The sequence below is a fragment of the Pelmatolapia mariae genome, unplaced genomic scaffold (assembly GCF_036321145.2).
Source record: "Pelmatolapia mariae isolate MD_Pm_ZW unplaced genomic scaffold, Pm_UMD_F_2 NODE_ptg000193l+_length_85116_cov_1, whole genome shotgun sequence".
NCBI classification, from domain to species: domain Eukaryota; kingdom Metazoa; phylum Chordata; class Actinopteri; order Cichliformes; family Cichlidae; genus Pelmatolapia; species Pelmatolapia mariae.
The window spans coordinates 832-22979 of record NW_027051889.1 but is presented as its reverse complement, the minus strand read 5'-3'; the positions used below and the strand labels follow the sequence as shown (position 1 = coordinate 22979).

The 22148-nt window shown below is 41.1% G+C and overlaps 2 protein-coding genes across 2 annotated transcripts; both read right to left on the bottom strand.

Moving 5' to 3' along the window:
* Positions 1-543: 543 nt before the first annotated feature.
* Positions 544-8873, bottom strand: LOC134622757 (pyrroline-5-carboxylate reductase 1, mitochondrial-like). The gene is made up of 9 exons (XM_063468112.1): positions 8730-8873; positions 8127-8210; positions 7938-8008; positions 7642-7821; positions 7148-7255; positions 6909-7022; positions 3713-3805; positions 1919-2082; positions 544-1704 (listed from the first exon to the last, which is right to left on the bottom strand). The coding sequence occupies exons 2-9, from the start codon at positions 8191-8193 to the stop codon at positions 1527-1529; spliced, it is 975 nt and encodes a 324-aa protein (XP_063324182.1). The 5' UTR covers positions 8194-8210; positions 8730-8873; the 3' UTR covers positions 544-1526.
* Positions 8874-18755: 9882 nt separating this feature from the next.
* On the bottom strand, positions 18756-21454 carry LOC134622761 (myeloid-associated differentiation marker-like protein 2). The gene is made up of 2 exons (XM_063468119.1): positions 21174-21454; positions 18756-19407 (listed from the first exon to the last, which is right to left on the bottom strand). The coding sequence occupies exons 1-2, from the start codon at positions 21452-21454 to the stop codon at positions 18756-18758; spliced, it is 933 nt and encodes a 310-aa protein (XP_063324189.1).
* Positions 21455-22148: the final 694 nt, after the last annotated feature.

Sequence of the window (22148 nt, the reverse complement as noted above, 5' to 3'; positions counted from 1 at the left end):
TCATAAGTCTTGCTAACAGAAGGTGTCTAAAATTGGAGTGCGTTTCCTCTTCAAACAACCAATCACAATGCACCTCGAGGCCAGCAAGGAAACACCGGTCTACCTCTCATTATTTAAAGCACACGCGAGGTCTAAATTTAGCACACAGAGATCTGATTGGGAAAGAATTCAGAAGGCGGTGACCTACGAGAGGACACGATACGCGACACGGGGAGAGTTTAGAATGGAGAGTATACAAAACATGTAATTGTAGCACTACAGCTAATGCTCTTTTCCAATAAGGGAGGTGGTTTAGTTATATTTGATGCTATATTAAGGTTGATTTTTAAGCCTCTATTAACAGGCAGCAGCGTGAAGACGGTAATTTGATCTTTACAGGCGCGCTTAAATGGGTCACATTGATCAGAGGACGCCATCTGGAGGCCAGGGTGCACATTAATTACCAACTAATGGACATAAGCGTAAACTATAAAAATGAAACATGCATAATGGCGTTCGGGAAACAGGGAAGGAAAAAAAGAGGATGAACAAAGAAAACAGATTCAGTTTCTTTAATATCAACTTTTTGACTTGCATACCAATTCAGTGGCTGATGCACCAGGTAAAATAGACATTATATGTAACATTATGGGGGTAAAAATTCAGAGAGCAATATAGAAGTAAACAGGACCGGCTGATCGCAGGCCTAATACCTTTCCATTATAATCCATATGATCTGTGAAGCACTGTGTAGATGATTTAAGCTTTCTTGTTGCCCTTCCATATAGGAACATCACATTGTTCTCCATAAAAAATTAAAAAAAAAACAAAACATTAATTAGTGCCTTTAGGTTTTATAAAGCACAGCAATGCTGAAGTCAGAGGTATAACAGTTTGAAATTATCTTTGAATGTCCTTAACCTGCTCAACCATAGTGTTTATATGTGACAGACAACAAAGAAAAAAGTTGACATTTTTGTTCCATCTGCATTCAGTCTTTGTAACACTGTCAGACAAAGAGAAATGATAATTATTTGGTACATGATGATTTACATTGTTTCATTTCTTTTTTAAAGACACACATTTAAGACGTACATTAACAGCTTGATGTTGCAACCATCTGCTGCCTGGCGTGCACCAGGACCTCATGATGGCCCACTGGGTCATTACCGTTTAACAGCCCTAGAGACCGTAGAGCTAAAGCACAAACAGACAGATTGTTAATGCACTTTTGCTCTTCAGTGAGTGTATGCATACAGCAATCCCACATCACAACATAAGGCGATAACTGTGAGCAGCGTGCACAAGCACATCTGTGCTTGTGTGTAATGTGGTGATGTCATTACGAGGTCCGCTGTCCGCACGTCAATCAAGTATCAATAAATAATTTTCATTTGGATTCGATTTCGGAGCAGTCCTGAGTCTGTCTTTGAAATTCTATGGCTGAATAGATGTACAGCATGAAGGTCCACATGTGCACGTGCCGGCACACTTAAACTTGTAACGTGTTTGTGTGTCTTTGTGTGTGTGTCTGCCACTCTGTGTACTCAGTTCTTCTTCTTGAGCCCAGAGCCGTGATTATTGAATAAACTCAGCCCTGATTTGCCATTCCCATTAGCCACTCCACCGACTGTGACTCCAGGCTGCTGCAGCACTTTGTCCAACGTGGTTTTCTTAATGGCTGCTGGAGAGATGCGCTCCTGGTCTGCCAGGTACTGCAGCTCCCTGCGAGGACAAGAGAAATACTAATGTCAGGAGTACAGTAAAAATTAACGGTTGTCTGTGTGTGCCATGATAACTATAACTAAAGGATAAAGACAGACACACAATTTAAAATGTCACAAAACTGAGTCAGGTGGAGTGAATGGGAAAATGGGTCAAATGAGAAATATACACTTGCAATTTTTACATTTTTTTAACGACTTTCTGATTTTCTCACCGTGTCCTAATGCAAGAAGCCTCCACTGCGTTGATAAGGAGGCTGCGGAAGCCACCACTCTCCAGAAAGTGCAGGGCGTGGATGGTGGCGCCCCCTGGTGAGCACACATTGTCCTTCAGCTGGCCGGGGTGTTGCTCCGACTCAAGCAGCATCTTTGCTGCTCCCTGAAAGTGAAACGGGGACATGAGAAATATGTAAAAAGGAGGTATTACAGAAACAGTGCAGGTGTTTGCATCCATTTCTATAGAGCATGGTCTGAGGCATAGCTCAAATAATAAAACTGCTCTGTATTCCACAAGGGGTAGTGCAGCTTGAACCTCCTGCTTCTCAGCATCTTCTCTCACTTATTGTTTCCAAATTCTGCTGATCTGTTTTATCCTGTGTCACTTCTGTTGTAAATGGAGCACGTATGCAATGCAATGCAGAATCACATTTGATGGCCCCAGCCAAATATTTTTCCAGCACCATACTGGTGTACAGTCAATATTTGAATGACACCTTGGATGATTGGTTGGTTACCATTTCTCTTAATTTACTGAGTAAGAAACAAATTAACACCATTTAAAAAAAACAAGAAAAAAAAAAAGAGCAATATCATTACCCATCAATCCAAGAACTGTCTCTAATTCTTCAGCTCAACACAAACTCTGTGTTGTTTTAACTCACGTGGTTGAGTGAGCGAACCGTACGCCGAAATGCTGCAGGGGCTCGGGGTTTGATTCTTCCCTGCATGTCATTCCTCCCAGCTCTGCCCCTACTTTCTGTACAACAACGGCTAGAAAAACAAACAAACAAAAAAAAACCCAACCCACCCCCCAAAAATACATAACTTGGAATACAATCGTCTTGGGCTGCATACGTCAACAGCAGTCCTTGTTCTGCTGTGCAGCCTTACAAAGCTCAGGGTAACAGCACAAGAACCAGGCTCTGGTTAGGAGCTCAAATGGAGCTCATTGCCAGCTGCAATATAAAACAAAGGAGATGGAGCCCATCCAAACATGGGGCGAAGAAGCAGCTACATGATATCGACACAATAGCCCCCCGCCAGCGAGTCAGCGGTGAAAAGACCCCCCCCCCCCACCAAAAAACCCCAAAACAAAACCATGAGATCGGATGGGTTAGGCCATTCAATAAAAGACTAAGGAGTTATCCTCAAGTAAATCAACTTTGGATGCTATTGTTCAACTGAAGGGCTGAAAAAGATACATTTTTATTTTATTTATTTTTTAAAAAGGCCAAATGAGTCCCTAGATGTATCTGTGCAGCCCATTCAGGTAATGTGTAGAAAAGAATTCATAATAACATCTAACTTGTAAGCACACACACACACAAAGCCTGAAGCAACTGCCATGATAACAAAAACTGAAATGAGTAATTTTCAGTAATATCTCTGATAAACTGCCAAAGCCTAATCACATCCCAACAGCGCCGTATAAAGAGAATCAAACTACATTTAAGTTTAATGTTAAAAAGAGCAATTTAAAATTTGTGCAGACCCTGCAGAAAAAGAGCTGCAGGATCAAAATATATCCTTTTCTTCTTCTTTTCCTCCTCTTTTGGCAAGCCCGAGTGCCCCGCAGGTGTTTATTTTTCTTGGGTTTCATTATTTTTTCGTTGAACAAAAGTCAGCAGTTATCAGACGGTAAAATTGCTGGATGCACTGAAAACAGCAACTCAAGCTTAATAATTTTGTTCCCTCCAAACATGCAGCGTAGCAGACCAAGGAAACTTAATATTTAGAATAAATGCAACAGAAGAGACCTGAATGTGACACACAGATTTAGCACTACTGACCAACAGGGCCTGAGCTCCAAGTCTGACAGCGAGCCTCCTCGGCAGTCCCATCTTCACTCCTCCGTCTGCGAGAGCATCCAGGGCTGTGAACGCCTGTATAAACACAACATTTTCTATTATTTTAAGCAACAAGAAAGTCATCAACATGTCTTTAAAGCATCCAAACCCATCACAAGAATTCACCATCACCTGGCCCGTTTCAGACCAGAGCCATTTCTCCCTTGGCTTATTTTGAGAGCCAGCCCACATTTCAAACAGATTTGAGAAATACAATGTTACATAACGGTACGCAGAAAAAGTTGAGGAAGGAATAAAATCATGGTGGACACAATCTGCGAGCTTCATCTGCAAATCATCTGTCCATTCCTTGTCGTAGCCTCTCGTATTAATTTGGTGCCAGTGCCATGGGAAAATCTTTTTGGGAGGCAGAAATGTATCCAACTAGTTCTAAACTGGCCAGCAGCACCACAACAATAGGAGACATGAGGCAGTAGTTGCACTGCACAATGTTATTTTTTTCTCACAGTTCAATTCAGTTTTATTCCTGCAGCATCCGTTCATAACAGTGATCTCAAAGTGCATTATAATATAAGGTAAGAAGATCGACTGTGAGCTGTACTTGGCGACAGTAGAGAGGAAGAACTCCCTTTTAACAGCAGAATGAATAACAGGGAGACACAACCATCTGCCTTGACTTTTTGAATGGTGAAGGAAACAATGACAGACAACAAACTACAAGCGAGGGTAGAGATCAATTTAAGCTACTGATCAGTTTTCTTATGCTTCTCCTTTATTCTTTACATTCCACTAAATATGTACAGTATGAGGCAGAAGACTAAATGGTCTCCCAGAACTAGTTTTTGCAATATGCTGTTAAACAGCTAGCTCAGAAAAAAGAAAATATTCCTCAGAGCCCTTCAAATGTATTTAGAAATACCTCCCCAAAGCCAGAGTCCCACTATAAGCAAGTCGTGCCAAAGGCATGCCTTTTTAAACGCCCCTAGTGACTCATTTTGGAAGTAACTTTAAAGCTTTTATGTTCTGTTTATCACTGGAATTAAACTGCTTGTAAAGAATCAACACTCAAATCTAATACAAAACATGTACAAAAGTTTTTAAACACCTCTTTCCCCGTGAACGTTTTACTTCTAACACCAACACCATCGTCCAAGAAGAAAAAAAAAATCTGCAAAGATTTCAAGTCAGGATTTTTCAAGTCCGCTTTCTTACAAGATCTCTGCTAAAGCTCAGATTCTATGCAGACATCAGTCAAAGACACATTTACTCTTGATTTCCTCCACCAGTGCTTACATCGGCCTGCTACACACGAAATTTGATGTGACATTTTCGAAAGCAGAGAGGACTGAAATTTGGAAACCCACTCGTGGCACTACAGGTAATTACCAAGGACAGGATATGACAAAACTGCCCAAAAATACCACAAAAGCACAAACACGAAAGGTCCTTTATATGGACAGGATATATACATACACACCTGCCAATGTTTTTTCCTTTATCTAGACCTCAAGCTTGAGACCATGTGCACAATATTACCAGTCACTGAAAAACAGTGAACACGCAAGGGTTTCTAAACAGTCAGCGCAGTCGTGACTAGCAGGTACGAAGCCAAAACAATGTGTTCTTGAATCAACCTAATCAGAAAAAGAGACATTTTCTCCTCACATCTATGAAGAAGTGCTTACTTTTCTCAACATCTTGTCATGAATCGAACGCTTCACATCATTATTTTTGACATCTTATAGACTAAATAATTTATCAAAGGCTAATGATTAGTTTCAGACCAGGCTGTGAAGCCTGACAGCTGAAGATAAACAGAAGTAATAGCAACCAGTCTTCGAAAAATACAGCGTATCAGATCATTCCTGCATCAATCCACATAAATCCCAGTAGCTCTGAGTGCAAAATAGAGAGGGTGGTTTGATAAAGAAATAAATAAATTCCTCTTAAGACACACTGTAAGACGAAGGATGCTGCAAAATTGTAAAGGGGATCTATTACCCATCTATCAATTTTCTTCTCCTTATCCAGTTCAGGGTTGCAGAGGAGCTGGAGTGGAGCTCGAGCAAATAAAACAATAACACACTTTTAAAAAAAGTGTTATGTTTACAGTGATGTTGCTCTGTATCATAAATACCAGTGCTGAGGGTGCGAGTACTCGCTGTAGTATAGTACAAAATCTCGACATCATTGGTGGTATAAAAGGGGAGGAAGTCAGACCTGGAACCAAATACATTTTTTCTCTTTTCAAAGTTGTTTTTTGTTCCAGGAAGTCTCATCTTTTCAAAGTGTTGCAACATCTCCCTCTGTATAATGTGTAAATCTCTAAGCATCTGTACTGATAAATAACTGAAATTGCGATAAAAACTGACATGATCGTACACCTGTGTCTTCAGTCTGGGACAGCGGCCGACGCTGTCTGGTTGAAGATACTGATCAAATACTGATTATATACCGATTACAAAAGTTCAGCCCAGAAGCTGTACAGAGGGCCTGATAAACAAACTTTGTATTTCCATCATGCATACCTATTACTACTTGGACGAGTCCAATAAGAAAGAAATAGAGATCTGGAAATGAGAATACCAGATTTTGTTTAACTAAGAGGGATCTAAAACGGCTCCTTTCAGACAGTGGGTGAACTGAGGATTTAGATAAAAGCACAGTTTAAAGGGAATAACTGATTAATAATTAACTGAACCCCTTTACCTGGCTCAAGCTTGTCCTTAGGGGGGCTCACACCCCACATATGCATCACATGTCCACATATAGTCAAGATGTCACTGTTACCTGAAATCTACTGGCTGTCTGGAGATAATGTATTTAACCTTGAACAAATAAAACAAGAATAACTTTTAAAAAAAAAGGGTTATGTTTATCAGATTGCTGGTGATTTTCTATTTGGGAAAGACTACAACTTCTTTGGAGGCATTGAAACATTTTTACGCACAAAAACCTATTCTAGCAGAGTCATAATGGGCTAGAATAGAAAATGAGCATAACAGGTCCTCTTTAATGAATGAATTCTGCACCAGGCTCCAATGTAGTCTATTTTAGGATGAAGGATTACTCAGATTATTTCATCTGTGCCAGGCCTCACTGTAATAGCCAAAACCTGGATCCATCAGACTTTACAGTCATCCTTCCGGGAAACAAAACCACCCCCGAAGTGACTTACGTAGGCAGGTCCGCTGCCACTCAGACCGGTGACAGCATCAATGAGGTCCTCCTCCACTTCCGTGCAGAAGCCTACGCTGGCCATCAGCTGCTCCAGTAATTTCCCATCCTCCACCTTGATAAAAATGCCACAGTGACAAAATGTATGTTAATGGGGTTAAAATAAAACTGAAATCCCACTACCTGATCATACATCTTATTTTTCTGACAGTAAACATGAGGCGATTCATCCCTCTTTACCTCTGCATGTGTCCCAGTGGCATACACTGTAGCTCCCTCTTTCACCACCACTGGAGTGTTTGTCATACACCTCATGACTTTTGGAGCTGAGCGGTACTGAAGCAGCTTCTGTAAAATTAATAGGAAATGTAGGCGATGTCAGTAAAGGAGACGTGTTTGAAATCACACCAGAGCAGCTTAATTTAACTTAGTGATATGCAAGAAACAAGTCAGGAGATGTAAAACACATTTGGAGCATTTAAGTGTGTACATTTCCTCCTTTTCCTCCTTACAAAGTACAACAAAGACCTACTTTATCAAACTTAACTCAAATCATGGTCTCTCTATTAAATTTACTCCCAGGAAAATTACAAACATGCAATCATCCACATAGAGAACATGCTGTAAATACTTTGACCGATTTGCAACATTATTCATATTTTATTTTATATTTATTTATTAGTGCCGGTACAGCCCCTTTAATTGAAGAACTGAACTAAGAGAGCAATGCTCACCTTCTCTATGGAGCTTATGGTAACACCTGCAGCACAAGACACTATGAGATGACGGTCCTCGATGTCTGGCCCAATCTCATCCAGAACGAAGGGGATAATGTGGGGCTTTACAGCCAAAAAGAGCACATCACTCTTGTTGACGGCCTCTTTGTTACTTGTTGTCAGGTTCACTCCCATTTTCTACAGGAAAAGAGGAAAAACGACAGGGGTACTTGTCATGAAAACTGCAGATGTTAAGACGTGCAGAGGTGGGGAAGGACAGGTGATATCACAATAACTATGTGGAAACTTCTCACCCTCAGCCCCGATACCGTGGGCAGGTCTGTGTCTGGGGAGCTCGCTGTAATCCTGTGTGTGGCGATCACACCTGGTGAAAGGAGGAAGCAGAGGAATAAATAACAGCTGTAAAATAAGACCTTACTGAGGCCCAGAGTCACAAGAAAGATGGACAAAGTGGAGAAAAAGAGCTAAAAGACTCATATCACCTGCAGCAGTGAAGCCCTTCACCAGTGCATGAGCCAGCTGGCCCGCTCCAATGAATCCAACACTCATGATGTGGCACTTCTGTCCTACAGTGGAAGGGGGGAAAAAAGTCATCTCAGTCCACCAGACTTTTCACATTTTACGCCTGACTAGTAGAGAGAAAACGTCCTGGAGCTGGCCCAGAGACAACAAATGATGGCCAGACACTCATCTGACACTCTTCCAGCACCCATGGCTGACTCCAGCAGGATATGAGTGCAGTTACTGATTTACATCTAAATAAAACCCATCTAAATGCCCTATATCATACAAATACTCTCAGCCTTTACTTGAATGTGCACGGAGCTAAAGGCACTGAGTTTGTGTCTGCACTGTACAAATCCAGGTAAACCACGATTTCACATGTTTTCAGTGTTAAATACAGACTTACACAACCAATTAGCAACTATTAGGGGGCGTTAATCTATGAAGCGTTATCCTTATTGAAATGATAAAGCCATTAGCTAGCCGTTGAGCTCCCTTCCCGGCTAACTTTTTTTTAGCTAGATTTACACCCATAAATGGTTGAGAAACATGGCGGATACATATTAAACATGCTCAGATACCTTATCCAGTCGCTCCAACTGATGTTTCTGAGTTGATGGATATAAAGTGTCGACGTGACCGCCCTTTCCCGGTGTCAGAAAAAAAACAAAAAACACCAGTTTTTTGTGTCAACGTGGCTTCCTTTTTCTCAGTCCACATGTGAGCTCAGATCAGTAGCGGACATCAAAGAGGACCAATCACAACAGACATACTCGCAGTCTCTGACCAATGGAGATGCTTGATTATGAAATATGGGCGGGGTGGAGTTGCATCAGCTTCATCCCGGGAAAAATACAGGTCACAGTATATAAACTGTGCGTTTCAAAGTAGGTCATGTTCATATAGTGAAACCGGAACTTCCAGCACATATTAAGACAATACTATGTGACCATGAGCCGAGTGCTAATCTAATAGAGTATTTAGTCGAGTGTATTAAGTAACAATAACAGTTAAAACACAGAAAATGTCTGTTTTTTCACTATGTAAATAGTGAAGTAGTTTTTAGCACTAAGAAGGTGTTAAAAAGGAGCTATTAGCCAAAATCTTGGCATATAGTGGTTTGAAGTGTGTCCTTACAAGTTTCAGGAAACTGGAAAAATTGAAGGTTAAAAGAAGTGGCAAGCTTAAAAAAACATTCACATAAGATGAACAGTATCTGAAAGTCATGTCCTTAAGAATTGGGGAGGAAAATCCAGCAAAGACCTGACACAGGACCTGAGAGATGCATCTGACCCTTCAGCTGATCCATCTGTTCAACCAGAACCTCATCAGAAATGGTCTCAGTGGAAGGGTGGCTGTCTTTAAACCATTCTTAAGGAAGGGAAACTGGACAAATGTGGAGGTATGCCAAATTACACAAGAGCTGAACTGAAATTCAGTGATATCAGGTCTTAAGGGTCTTAAGCACTTAATCCAAATTTTAAATTTTGGGCTGAAATCACTGTCATTATTGATGTCATTAAGATGATAGGGATGAAGTGTCAGGGACCCGGTTCTGGGGACTCGGGGTCCGTGAGCAGTGTGGACTATTATTATTATTATTATTATTATTATTATTATTATTATTATTATTATTTGATGTGTGTGTCTTCTGCACTGCTGGTGTTCCTGTGTTCCATGCTTGTGTATTGGCAGGTATGTGTGGGTGTGTGTGTGGATGCAGGTGTATCTGGGAGCACCTGTTTACAGGCATCTTCAGGCCTGGTGGGTGTGCCCTGCCAGGTGGCTGGCCACACCTAAGGAAATGATCACACACCTGCAGCTGATCAAGCATCGTCGGGGGAGCTACAAAGCAGTGTGGCTGAGAGCTCCTCGACGCTGGATCGTTCAGTGACTTTCCGTCAGTTCTCAGTAAATGTGCGAAGTAAGTGCCAGTCTGCCGTTATGGAAAGGTACTCACGGCTACCTTTGTATGTGTTTCCCCAGGAGGATTTGTGGAAACAAGGAAGCAGCAGACGGACTGTACACAAGGAACGGAGACAGAGCACGGAGCACGGGAGTAGGGAGAAGACACGGAACGGGAGTCGGGCTCGCACTGGGGATTTATTGTTGTTTGGATTGTTACATCACTGTAAATAAACGCACTGCCTTCATCAAAGAGTCCTGCATTTTGGGTCCTATTTTCCTCCACATCCCCACGGTCTGCCACGCGGAACGTGACATGAAGAAAGATAGATAGATAGATTACAGATTAAAAAAATGTCTAAGATCTACGAAACCCTAACCCATAACCCGATTTTTTGAAACACAAATAAGGATTATTTTTCTTGTTTCTTTGTTTTAGTGCTCTGTTTGCCAATACTTTGGATATAAATTTTGGTACACTATCATTTAAGACTGATATTACTTGAATTATTAGTTAAATCTGGGCTCATCTCAGTTTTAGCCAAACATTATATCACTGAGGACTGAGTATCTGAACAGCTGGCGCTTTCAGAGGTCAGCCTTGCATTCTGCTTTATATATAGACAGGAGCATAAGCAATTCCTCAGTGTGCATTCCTGTGAGAAAATAAATGGAATGTGGTCCCGTGAAGGAGACATATCACTTCTTCCCGTAGTGTGTAAATTTAGGCTGGTATGAAATGGGAAACATGAAAGGAACAGACAGGCATGATAGACAAGAAGAGGGTTGAACCTTTTAAAATGTGGAGAGGGGAGATTTTAGCATTAAACTGACAGTTACAGGGCAAGTTCTTGGCTAATTCTGAGAATATGTGCTGGTGAACTACCAAGGGATAGGCAGACAAACTGTATTTATACTCCATAGCTCATTAGCGTATGTGCTATTCAGTTCTGCTTTATTTCAAATTCTGTCAAATCTAAGGGGAAAGAAAAAAAAGAACTGGTCCGCAGTCTCCTGTTAGAATAACAATCGTCTATTCATATTCAGCTCCCTAAAATATCTCAAGCCAATTCTGGTAACCCGCAATGTTTTGATGACTCATGCTTTCCGTGCATTTGATCAAAATGTCAATCTTGCAGAAGATTTGCTGTCTGCAGCGCAGAATCACAAAAATGAGGTGATGACTTCTGAAGTACAAAGACAAACCTCTATAAATATCAGTACTTTTGTGTATTTTTATGAAAAGTACTAAACCCACCAGTGTGGCAAGTGATGAAACACACAATGTTCCTCTACCTGTTTAGACTGAAAATGTGGGATAAATGGAGACTGTGGAGAATTTCTGCCTGACGTGTCTTTAAATTTTCAGTATCAGGTCAATCTTAGCATTAGTGTAGGTGAGAAAATAGTGAAATACATAATAAAATATTACTCATCTAAAGGGGTAAAATTCTAAATACTGATTATTAATGATTATAAATACTAAAAACATACTTAAAGTGTAAAGTTTTTATAGATATGGCAATAAATGTTGTGCAGAGGATCATAAAACAAATGTCCAACTCCTGAAAAGTATGTTAGTTTCTTTACTCTTTAACATGAATCACTGCATCAGTGGAGTGTGGCATGGAGGCAATCCATGGCACTGCTGAGGTGTTAATAGACCCCAGGGTGCTTTGATAGCAGCCTTCACTTTCTTTTTGCGTCGGTTGGTTGCTGTCTTCCTTTTGACAATACTCCCCAGATTCCTCGTGGGATTCAGGTCTAGTCATTTGGCCGGTCGGTCAACCACAGTAATAACATGGTTAGCAAACATTTGGTAGTAGCTTTGGCAGTCTGTGTGGCACCTGTCAGCAGGTGTTAAGTCCTGCTGGAAAAGGAAATGTGTATAAAACTTGTCGGCAGAGGGAAGAACAGAGTGCTGCGAAATCTGTGCACTCTGTGTTAATATTGGTCAACCTGCATAGAAGTGAGGAAATCACTGTGGATGACTCAAAATAAATTCTAAGATTATTATATTTATGTTTGATTTTGTCTACAACACACTGTGTAAGATAAAAAATAAAGAAATTTTAAAAACCCATCATCACTGTGATCCATGATACTAATTTTCACCTTAACATTATTTGAGTATGCCCATCATTTGGTTGACATTGTGTAGTATAGACCCAGGATTGATCAGCTGATGGTTCTACACATCAGTATATCATATGTTGAGGTCAGCAAGGATTACCTCTAAAAAGCCTTGAAGGGTGATTAACGTTTAACTCCTCTCAAAAGTCCATCCATCCATCCATCCATCCATCCATCCATCCATCCATCCATCCATCCACACTCACAAAGGCCTAGAAACCATTTGGCCAAGCCTTTCTAAGCTGTTCCAAGGTGAGAGGAGGGATACAACCTGAACTAGTTGCCATTGTATTTAGTAAGTAAGACAACCACACACTCTTCACATCCACACCTACCTGTTGGAGGATGCTGAAGTACCTGGAGACAATCTACACAGGCAGAACATGCGAACTCCATAAAGCCCTCAGGAGACCAGTACATTCAAACCCACCACCATGTCTCCCCTGATAAAACACTCTCCTTACCTAAACAATAAAATTTGAGCATATTTGAAGGAAAAGAATTTATTTTTTGTGTGCAACAGCAAAATGTGCATTCTTCCTCAAGCTTGTTAAATATCCCTAAAACAACACAGACGCTTTTTCCTTCTGCAGAAGGAGTGAGAAGAAGATTGTCTCTGCATTTGTATGCATTTATATTCAGAAGAAAAGGGGAAATTGTTGGGAATTAGGGAAAAAATATTCTCTTCTGATGATATAAAGTGTCAGTGTTCTTTCTCTTGTTGGTTGCAGAATAAGCTAATTACCCACAAATCTGTTCCATGAACCTAATCTGAAACTAGCTGAAATTTACAGAGATATATCCCCACGACGCTGCCTCTCAGTCTGACAGACAGACAAAGTCAATTTACCACTGCCTGCCTCTGCTCTATCTATCACTCAGACTCGGTATGTGTGCTGAGGCGTGACAACACTCATTCTGTCTTTCTTTTTTTTGACAAAACCCCGAGAGATTTATTAAAAATACCCGTAGAGCACAAATCTTTTTCTCTCTCTCTCTCTTTTCAGCAACAGCAGAAAGCAGATCTAGGTGAAGCGTTCACAACAAATTGTTGCTTGCAGTGATTAGGGGCCCGAGGTGTGTATTCGTGCTTGTGTTCTTCACGATGTGAGAACGAGAGAGAGAAAAGTAGCTTTGCTGAGTGAGGGGAGATGTGCATATTTAATATCACAGACAGACAGAAATCTTTCCCAAGTGTTGCCATACGTCACCCTCCTGCAGTCTGAGACAAGAATAAGCGGCAAAGACAGAATGCAAAGGAAATGGCAGCAGGGAAGTTAAGGCATCCAGTGTAATGTCAGCTTTCATTTGAATGTCAAACCCAAAACTAATAAAGGATTTCCCACAGCACATCTCAAAATCTCAGGAACAAATCAGACTGTAAATCCCAGAAGAATCTGTGGGAGAGAAGCCTCAATAAGTCATACTCCTTCTGTGTCTCTATCCTTGGTACCTGTATTTAGCTTACCAGGATGATATTACCGCTTGACTATAGCTCTCGTGTGGTGTGGATAAAGCCATGAGGGGTCTGAGGAGAGCAAACTGTGGTCTAAAGTTCACCAGAAAATATTTGTCTTTTGTTCACCAGTTTTCATCAACGCTCAGTTCAAACGTTTACATCACACTTGCATTTTATAGAGGTAGAAATGTGGGGGTGCTTGTTTGGTATTGGCAGCCTGTACATCTGGAAAGGCACAATGCAAGCTGAAAGGTTTTAGAGAAACATATGCTGCCATCCTAGGGTATTTAAAAGTAGAATGGTATGCAGCTTTCAGGCCCCTCTTCTGTGAAACCAGCTTCCAGTTTGGATTCAGGAAACAGACATGCTTTCTACTTTTGAGATTAGGCTTCAAACTTTACTCTTTGCTAAAGCATATAGTTAGGGTTGGATCAGGTGACCCTGATTCCTCCCTTAGTTACACTGCAATAGGGCTAGGCTGCTGGGGGCTTCCCATGATGCATCGAGTTTTCCCCCGATTACTATGTGCTTACATGCCACTCGGTAACCTATTTAATCATTAGTTATTATTATTCTCTGGCTCTTCTCCACAGCATCATCCTGTTTCCCTCCCCTCATCTCCAACCCGTTGCAGTAGATGGCCGCCCCTCCTTGAGCCTGGTTCTGCTGGAGGTTTATTCTGGTTAAAAGGGAGTTTTGCCTTCCCACTGTTGCCAAGTGCTTGCTCATAGTGATTTGTCTGATTGTTGGGGTTTTCTCTGTATTATGGGAGGGTCTTTACCTTACAATATAAAGTGCCTTGAGGCAAGCGTTGCAACATTCTCCTCCCAAAAATTCAGCGACTGTCCTCCTCAGTTTCCAGACTCTTATTTAAAGAAGAATCGATGCTACACAGTAGTAGAAATGGTCCTTCCCAATCCTTTTTTAGACATGTTGCTGTCATCAAATTCAAAATGAGATATTTTTCTTAAAATGGTGCATTTTCTCAGATTAAAAATTCAGTATTTTTTTTATTAGAAATATTATTTCTGTGTTCTATTGTGAATGAAATATGGGTCTATGAGATTTGCAAATCATTGCATTCTGTTTTATTTATATTCTATTCTGTCATTTTATTCAGGCAAACAAAACACATTTCAATAAACATACAGGATTTGCACAATATATGTTCAACACCACACACTGTGATGGCATGCAGTTCAGTAGCTTAGCAACATATGCAATCAATATTGAAGCTGATTACATAATGCTGGATGTGTCTGTTAAGTACCATGCCGTTGCTTTCATACTAAGCTCCCACACTGTTTTGCATACAGTAGCAGACTGAGATCTACTGGGACCAAAAATCAAGACTTCAGCATTGTTCCACCCAACATTTGGCAAAACGAGAGCTGAGATCCGCAGGGGGAATCTGACACCAACAACATGTGCCATCAGAGATTAGTGACAACAGTGAGCCAGCCGTCCCTCCATGTGCCCCCAGCAGCAAGGTGAGGAGGGGACAGTTATGATGGACACCTGCCGCATCCCATCTCTGTCAGGCGACTTCATCTATTGCTATGTTTAAGACAGAGGCCCTTGGGATAGAGAGGAAAAATGAGTGCCAAACATGGAACAGCTGCTGAATGGAGGTCTGCCGAGGAGCGGGCAGAACGCAGGCCTCGACTGAGCTGCAGATTGCTCTGTGGTGACAGTGTCCATCATTTTCAGTCGTAGCTCTCTCTGGGCTCTGTCATATTCAACTGATGTTACATCTCACTCTGGAAATATAACCCCAGAGAAGAGTGCACATGGATCAAGCAGTACCTCCAGAGAGCTAGCTAACAAAAATAATTGAGCAGAATATTTAAGAGGATCTAAATGCTTTCAAAGCAACAGACACAACATAAAAATATTACTTTAACAATACAAAGTTATTTTTTGCTACAAAGCCCAGCAGTTTAGATAAACCCTCTTCAGATAATCTGGTACATCTTATTTACTTGTATTTACTTACTAATTTCCATAAATTGGCACAATGTTGAAAATAGCAAATCTCCAAGTCGCACAGTGACGTTTTCTGCTGTCTTAGACAGATTTGGAGATGAGAGCAGCCAACTGGTGGCGGATTTGCTGCTGAGCAGCAAGAACAGTTTTTGCAAGACGTATGCTGTGCCACAGCAGCTTCCTGAGGACTTATTATAATACATCCATAGCACTCACAGATGTGACAGGGCACTACATTGATCCTGGATTAGAGAGATGAGATTCACTGAGGTGACCAATGCAAAGAGGAGGAGGAGGTAACTGGTATGATGTGTGAGAAATAAATCCAGGGAGGGAGTGTGAAAATGTGGAGGAGAGAGAAATCTTAATGGAGGAGAACAAAGAGAGGCTGAGCGGATCAGATCGCTTCTTGTGTTTTATCCCTGTGAATGCTTGCACCACAGACAGAGAAAGACCCGTCTTTGCTCCTTTTTACCCCCTGAAGGTGCACAGATATGGCAGCGTACAAAATCAGACCGTCTAGCAATTTAATGATCTACAACCAAAGCCTGAAGAGTGTGTCTGAAGATCTGATGGGTCATACGCTCAAAATGACTGATGTCATCCTGAATTTGCACATTAGAAAGACGTTAAAGAAAGAAAAGGAAAAGGAAAGAGGCTCATACAGGAGACGGCACATTGTGAACATAGACAAGCAGTCCTGTGTTGGAGATAATTTAAGACTCACACTGACAAACTTCCACCCATCATTACACAGGTTGTGTTTCACCACCTCAGTCATGTGGCAGCGGCAGCATGATGCAGGTCATTTGGCTTCATGTCTGCAGACTCCAGAGGTGAATGTAAAATCTGAACAAAACTCACTGAAGTTTAGCTCAAAGGTTTGACATTTTTTCTGCTCAGAAAAATGGAATATACGTAGAGACTATTTTCACCGCACGTGTAAACATATTTTATATAATATAGTACGCTGAATTCATTATTTATTTTGACACTTGGTGGCAGCACAAGCCTTAAACACAGCACTGGGATGTTATCAAAGATGGTGTGCAGGGCAACATTAGAGCTCATTTTAAATCAAGTTTCCATACAAAAACAAAAGCAAGGCCAATAATCAGTGTTATCATTATTGTTTTGGTCTCTACAAATATCAAAGATCACCAATCAAAGATTCACAAATTAGTTCACTCATCTGAAGATATGTTATTACAGAAGCTTTAAATCAACAAATCTGAGTTTATTTGAATGTAAAATCACATACTGTCTCAATACGGTTTACAAGGATTATCACACAGGTCATTTTTAATAAGGCTAGTACAACCCTTTTAACTGTCAGTTAAACGGGATCTATTATGTTCATTTACATCTCCATAATATTAACTAGAGTAGCTTTGCGTGATTCACAGCTTACCATATACTGGGGGCTTAGCTACCCCTTACAAACAGTTGGTTTGAAGCCAGAGCTCTGTGCCCAAGATGACCATAATATTCATATACACTCTCTATGACATCATACAGACCCAAGAGTAGAAAAAAGATGTCTGAAACTTGGCTTTTTTACATACGTTGACCTCATTATTTGAATCCTGGCTATGTAATATGAGCATCCACCATCGTAACAATATATGTAACATAACAATGTGTACATATGTGACAGAAAACAAGAAAAAGCAAAATAAGCACACATATTGAGTTACATTTGATTAATCTGTGAGACTGTATAAACATTTCTTGGCCACCCTGACCATGCTCATAGTGTCCCTTGGTGCATAGAGATTCCCAGTTTAAGATAAACGGAGGCAGCTACACAGCATAATACTCCCAGCAGCGTGTTTCACTGTGGGGACGGTCTTCTCCAAGTCTTTCTCCAAACGTAAGCTGTGTCTGTCTGTGGCCAGAGGGCTCTAGTTTTGTCTCAGCTGACCAAAGGATGCACTTCCATTATTTCTCCAGGTTGTCCTTGGCGTACTTCAGTCTGGCTTGAAGGTGTTTCTTTTGCAGAAGTGGAGTTTTTCTGCAATCTCACACTACAGGGGTGCTGAGTTCTAGTGACTGCAATAGCATCCAGAATTGGCTAAGTCATTCGATGATTTCTTGGCAGTGTTTCTGGGATCTTTAAACATCATATCACATTTTTGTTCCAGAGTATTGCTTGTTCTGTACTCTGTGGCTCTCTTTGACCTTCTTCACGATACCTCTCTCTCCAGTTCTTGAAATGCTGTGATAACTTTGTATATCCATGCCATGCTTTGCATCAGCGATTCTTTTTCTCAAGTCTAAACTGATTTCTTTTGGCTTTTGGCATGATGCTTTTCCAAGCAACAGCTCAAACACTGCTGAGGTTTTAATACTCTGTGTAAATTGATTTTGGTAATTCTTTGTTATTTCCTGAAATAATTTTGTTATTGGGTGCAAACAGAAATAATCTATGCTTTCTTAAGAAAACTAGTTTGTTTAGAAAAGCTATGTGGAAAATCCCTTGCTCTGTTGAAAAGGCTCTTGGGAAAATTTTGACAAAAACTTTAAATTTTACAGGGTGGCTGATAATTTTCTCCTCATCTGTATAGACTGAGGAAAGCATTTCATAGAGAGGCTTTAAAGACACCAGCCTCTTATAAATGCTGTGTCATGGCTTTAGTATGAGTGCAGACGGCTCGTGTTTATTTTTGGCAGCCTGAGCCCGTAGATCGTTGGTGTGGGGTTCGCAGATGACAGGGATGCCATGGATGCCAAAACCAGGTTTGCTATTTATATTCAAGACTTATATGTATTATTTGACCAGAAATACAAGTAGAAAGGAAGTGTGTGTTGTGTCACAGGTCAAGAATAGTGGGAGTGTCTTGTATTATGAGGATTTGGCAGGACATACCACTGGGTCCAGACTGCCTGGGTAAGGCTGGCTCCTAGGAAAGAAGGGGTCAGTTTTGCCATGGTAGGGTGTGGCAATGAAATTCCACAAGAGTGCTTTCAGTTCAAATTCATGATGTCTCAGCAGCAGAGTAAGTGCAGCACCTGGGTTGGGAAACTTGTGCATTACAAATGTACCTTTTCTATGGTTTTAAATACCAAAAATCATAAACTGTGAGGCAAATAAATAACTTAAACCAATGCCAAATAAGGACTGCTAGGCCCGCGAGTTACTGGGCCTATGTGAGGAGACGAATCTTATCCTCTGGGAATAGATCAGGTCGGCCAAATACAGTCCAAAGTTGACGAAGGAAAACACAGCCACCACAACCTTGCTGTCCCACGGACACTTCCCCTGTGGACAGGACGACGGTCTCCATGGGGAGCCGTATTTTGTGTCGAAGCAGAACACTGGCCACACCACTGATGCGCTCAGGTAGAGCAGTACTTCGAGGAGGGTGCACACTACCACAAAGCGGTCAAAGGGCATGCAGCACACAGCCTTGGTACGCTTGCATACAGTCATTATGATCACCAGTGCTGTGAGAGCGAAACAGAAAGCATAGACAACAACACAGTAGATTGTGCCTGCATACTGGGAATACTGACTCTGGTTGGCCAGTGCACCAAAGATGATGCAGGCTACAAAGCCCTGAACAACTTTGAGAAGGCCGGACACTGTGGCCATATAACCCGTCACAATCTGGCCTGGCCTTGCTCGGCACAAGGCCACTTCCGCCCCGTAGGCCAGAGTCCCCAGGATGGAGCAGACGGTGACGGCAATGCGGAAATTTCTAACATCACAGCCAGCGTAAGGGCACTCGGATTGCACAAAGAACAGAGGGTAAACGACAGAGGCTGTCACATACCTGCAGAAGAAGGAAAGAAAAACTATGAGTTTACTAAATCTGACCACAGTTACCACAGTTACATTTACAACTATGTCTGTGACGTCTCATAAGATACACTATATAAAATATACACTGTGCAAACTTTAATAGGTCAGCTGTCAAACTATGTTCACAAGAATCTTGTTTTATTTTATGTTATAGCATTAAATTGTGAGTGAGGCTGACCCTTAACCTTCCCATTATAACTGGTTTTGGTATAACTGGTAAACAAGTTTCTGACTGCAACAAACTTGCAAAATGTTGATTTTGAAAGTCTCTTGGAGCTATTTCTAAACAATTGCAGATTCTAAGATCATCACTTCAAACAACTGTACCCATGTACAAGTTATTTATACGTATCATCACTTTGCAAAGGTCTGGCCAAGGTACAGCTTGCTAAGGGACATTTAACCAAATATTAGTAAAGATATATGTAGATTTTTCAGCCTGTATGTATAATTTTGATCAAAAGTCCCATAAAAAATCTCACACAGTGACAGTAGTGTGATTATGTGCCCAGTACTGCAATGAAAGGTTAACATTCTACCTCTGTTAAAGCTGTGACTCTTTCAGCCACATAGGTAAGAGCTGATTATAGGTTTGTTTACGCAGGAAGTCATTCCTAAAATCAGTCTGGCTTTAAAGATGGCTGTAATCAAGAACAGTTCAAATATCCCTAAAGTCTCACAATTTAACAACACCTGATCCAAGTGTGTTTAGCAGTAAAGACCAGGTTATAAGATCTCAAACTGCAATATTTTTTTCTAGTCAAAACTGTGTAGGTTTCTTGGTTTGTGCTTTTTTTAAACACAATACACAACAGGTGGTAGAGTGGGTCACCTGCTAATTGGAAGATCCCTGACTCCTTATCAGTGCGTGTGTGTGTGAGTGTGTTAGAAAGGGATTAGACGTAGATAAAAACACTGTATGAATGAGTGTTTGTGAGTCAGTGGGTGAATGACACTTGTAGGAAATGCTCTGACTGCTCAGTTGACTAGAAACGTTGTATATAAGTGCTGTTTATTTTCCATAAACTTGATGTGGTGAATATTTGCTGTGTTTACTCATCCAGCACATCCAGTACAGCAACAGAAGCATTTATCTGGAGGGACACTTGATGAATTAAGTCCAGTATTTAACTCTCATTTCAGATCTGCCTGCTAAGTAATGTAGTTTTTAGGAAAAAAGGCATCTTTTCACCTATGTACAAAAATATTTAGCAGCTCAGTGCCAACCTTGCCTGTGCAAAAAGTGAGTGCAGAGCATACAGAAGATTTATCAAAATCTTCTTTTAACTTCCTGATGCTGGAAAACACTGACGGTGATAAGCAACAGTTGCTACCTGTAAAAAGGTGCCATGAAAAGTGCAAAAATATTTCTTAAAGCTGGAGAAAACTGTAGTCGAATGATAATCATCTGCTGTTCATCACTGAGCAGCAGTTTTACATTATTAATTGTCATTTTTTCCCACCGTTGATTAAATAGCAGATTTAATAATTAATTCTTGTGAGAATTTGCCAGTGGGAGACCTTTGATCATAGTGTGCATATATTTTTATTGTTTCTTCATCTAAAAGGACTCAGAAGATAATGTTTGTTTCTTTTTATGCAATAATTTATCCGTTAGATGTATTTGGGTATTTTTGTTGGGTGGATACTAATTTGCTGCATGTGAAAAAACTGGTATGATGAGTGAAAGGTGGTCAAAATGTAACTTCCAGATCAAAGATTGACTCTGTGACTTACATGAGCGTGGCAAAGGCAGCACACGTGACTGTGAGGTTGTCCCAGGATACGGGCAGGTAGCTGTAGAGACGAGTTGCATCCAGGAAGAACACCAGCACTGACATGGCGAAGCAAAAACACCACGCCGCCATGCAGAACACGCCGTGTGAGCCGCTGTAGCCAGCAGTGTGGGTCACCATCGCGATCACAGCACAGCCCAAAGCTAACTGACATAGCCGGGCTGCACCCAGAGGTGAGCAGAGAGCCTTATGGTTGAGATAGGGACCACTGTGGGAATCCATGACTGTCCAGGAAGTGTACAGGAAATATTCAAGACAGAACTTTTTTAGGGCCTCAGAATTGGCAGAATTTATGATGATGAGGAGTCTTTTATGATCTCAGGTTATCTGACTGAATCCATCCACTTCATGACATCTGTGGGGAAAAGAAGCAAAAAAGAAAGAGTCACTCTCACAGATCTGAAACACTGGTATAGCTTCACTTTAAAAATAAGCTTATTCTGCGTTTACCTCTCTTGTCTCATGAAGCAGCCTTTGTCTCTCCATTAGTGCTCTCGTCATTCACTTTAAGTCTCCGCTTTGCATCCCTTCAGACAAAATTAAACCACTGACATGTGCGTGGAAATCACCGCTGCCTCCAAACTTAGAACGCCACTAATGATGAATGGATGCCTCTGCTTTCAGCTCAAACATCCGGTAAATGTGTGTTAGGACATCAGACGCTCAGGTATTTTGAATTATTCACTCTCATCTCTCTCTCTCTCAGTCGACTTGATGAGGACAGTCGTACTTATGTGTTGATGAATCAGAGCATGTCAGCAAGTGACAAGGGGGGGGGAACACTTTTTTGAGGTCTTCTGTCAGAGCTCAAGCAGCCAGCCAGCCAGGCAGGCAGGCACACACACACTCACCTTTCTTCTGAGAGTTTATCCTGATTATTCCCAAATATACAGACTCAAAACCAGGAATGAAGTCG

Coding starts and splice junctions, on each gene's coding strand:
- LOC134622757 (XM_063468112.1), bottom strand. CDS start 8,193: ATGAGTGTTGGATTCATTGGAGCGGGCCAGCTGGCTCATGCACTGGTG. Junction 7,023..7,147: donor CCACTGGGACACATGCAGAG/GTAAAGAGGGAT, acceptor ATTTTTATCAAG/GTGGAGGATGGGAAATTACT. Junction 3,806..6,908: donor GTGGCAGCGGACCTGCCTAC/GTAAGTCACTTC, acceptor GTGTTTATACAG/GCGTTCACAGCCCTGGATGC.
- LOC134622761 (XM_063468119.1), bottom strand. CDS start 21,454: ATGGATTCCCACAGTGGTCCCTATCTCAACCATAAGGCTCTCTGCTCA. Junction 19,408..21,173: donor GCTGCCTTTGCCACGCTCAT/GTAAGTCACAGA, acceptor CTTCTTCTGCAG/GTATGTGACAGCCTCTGTCG.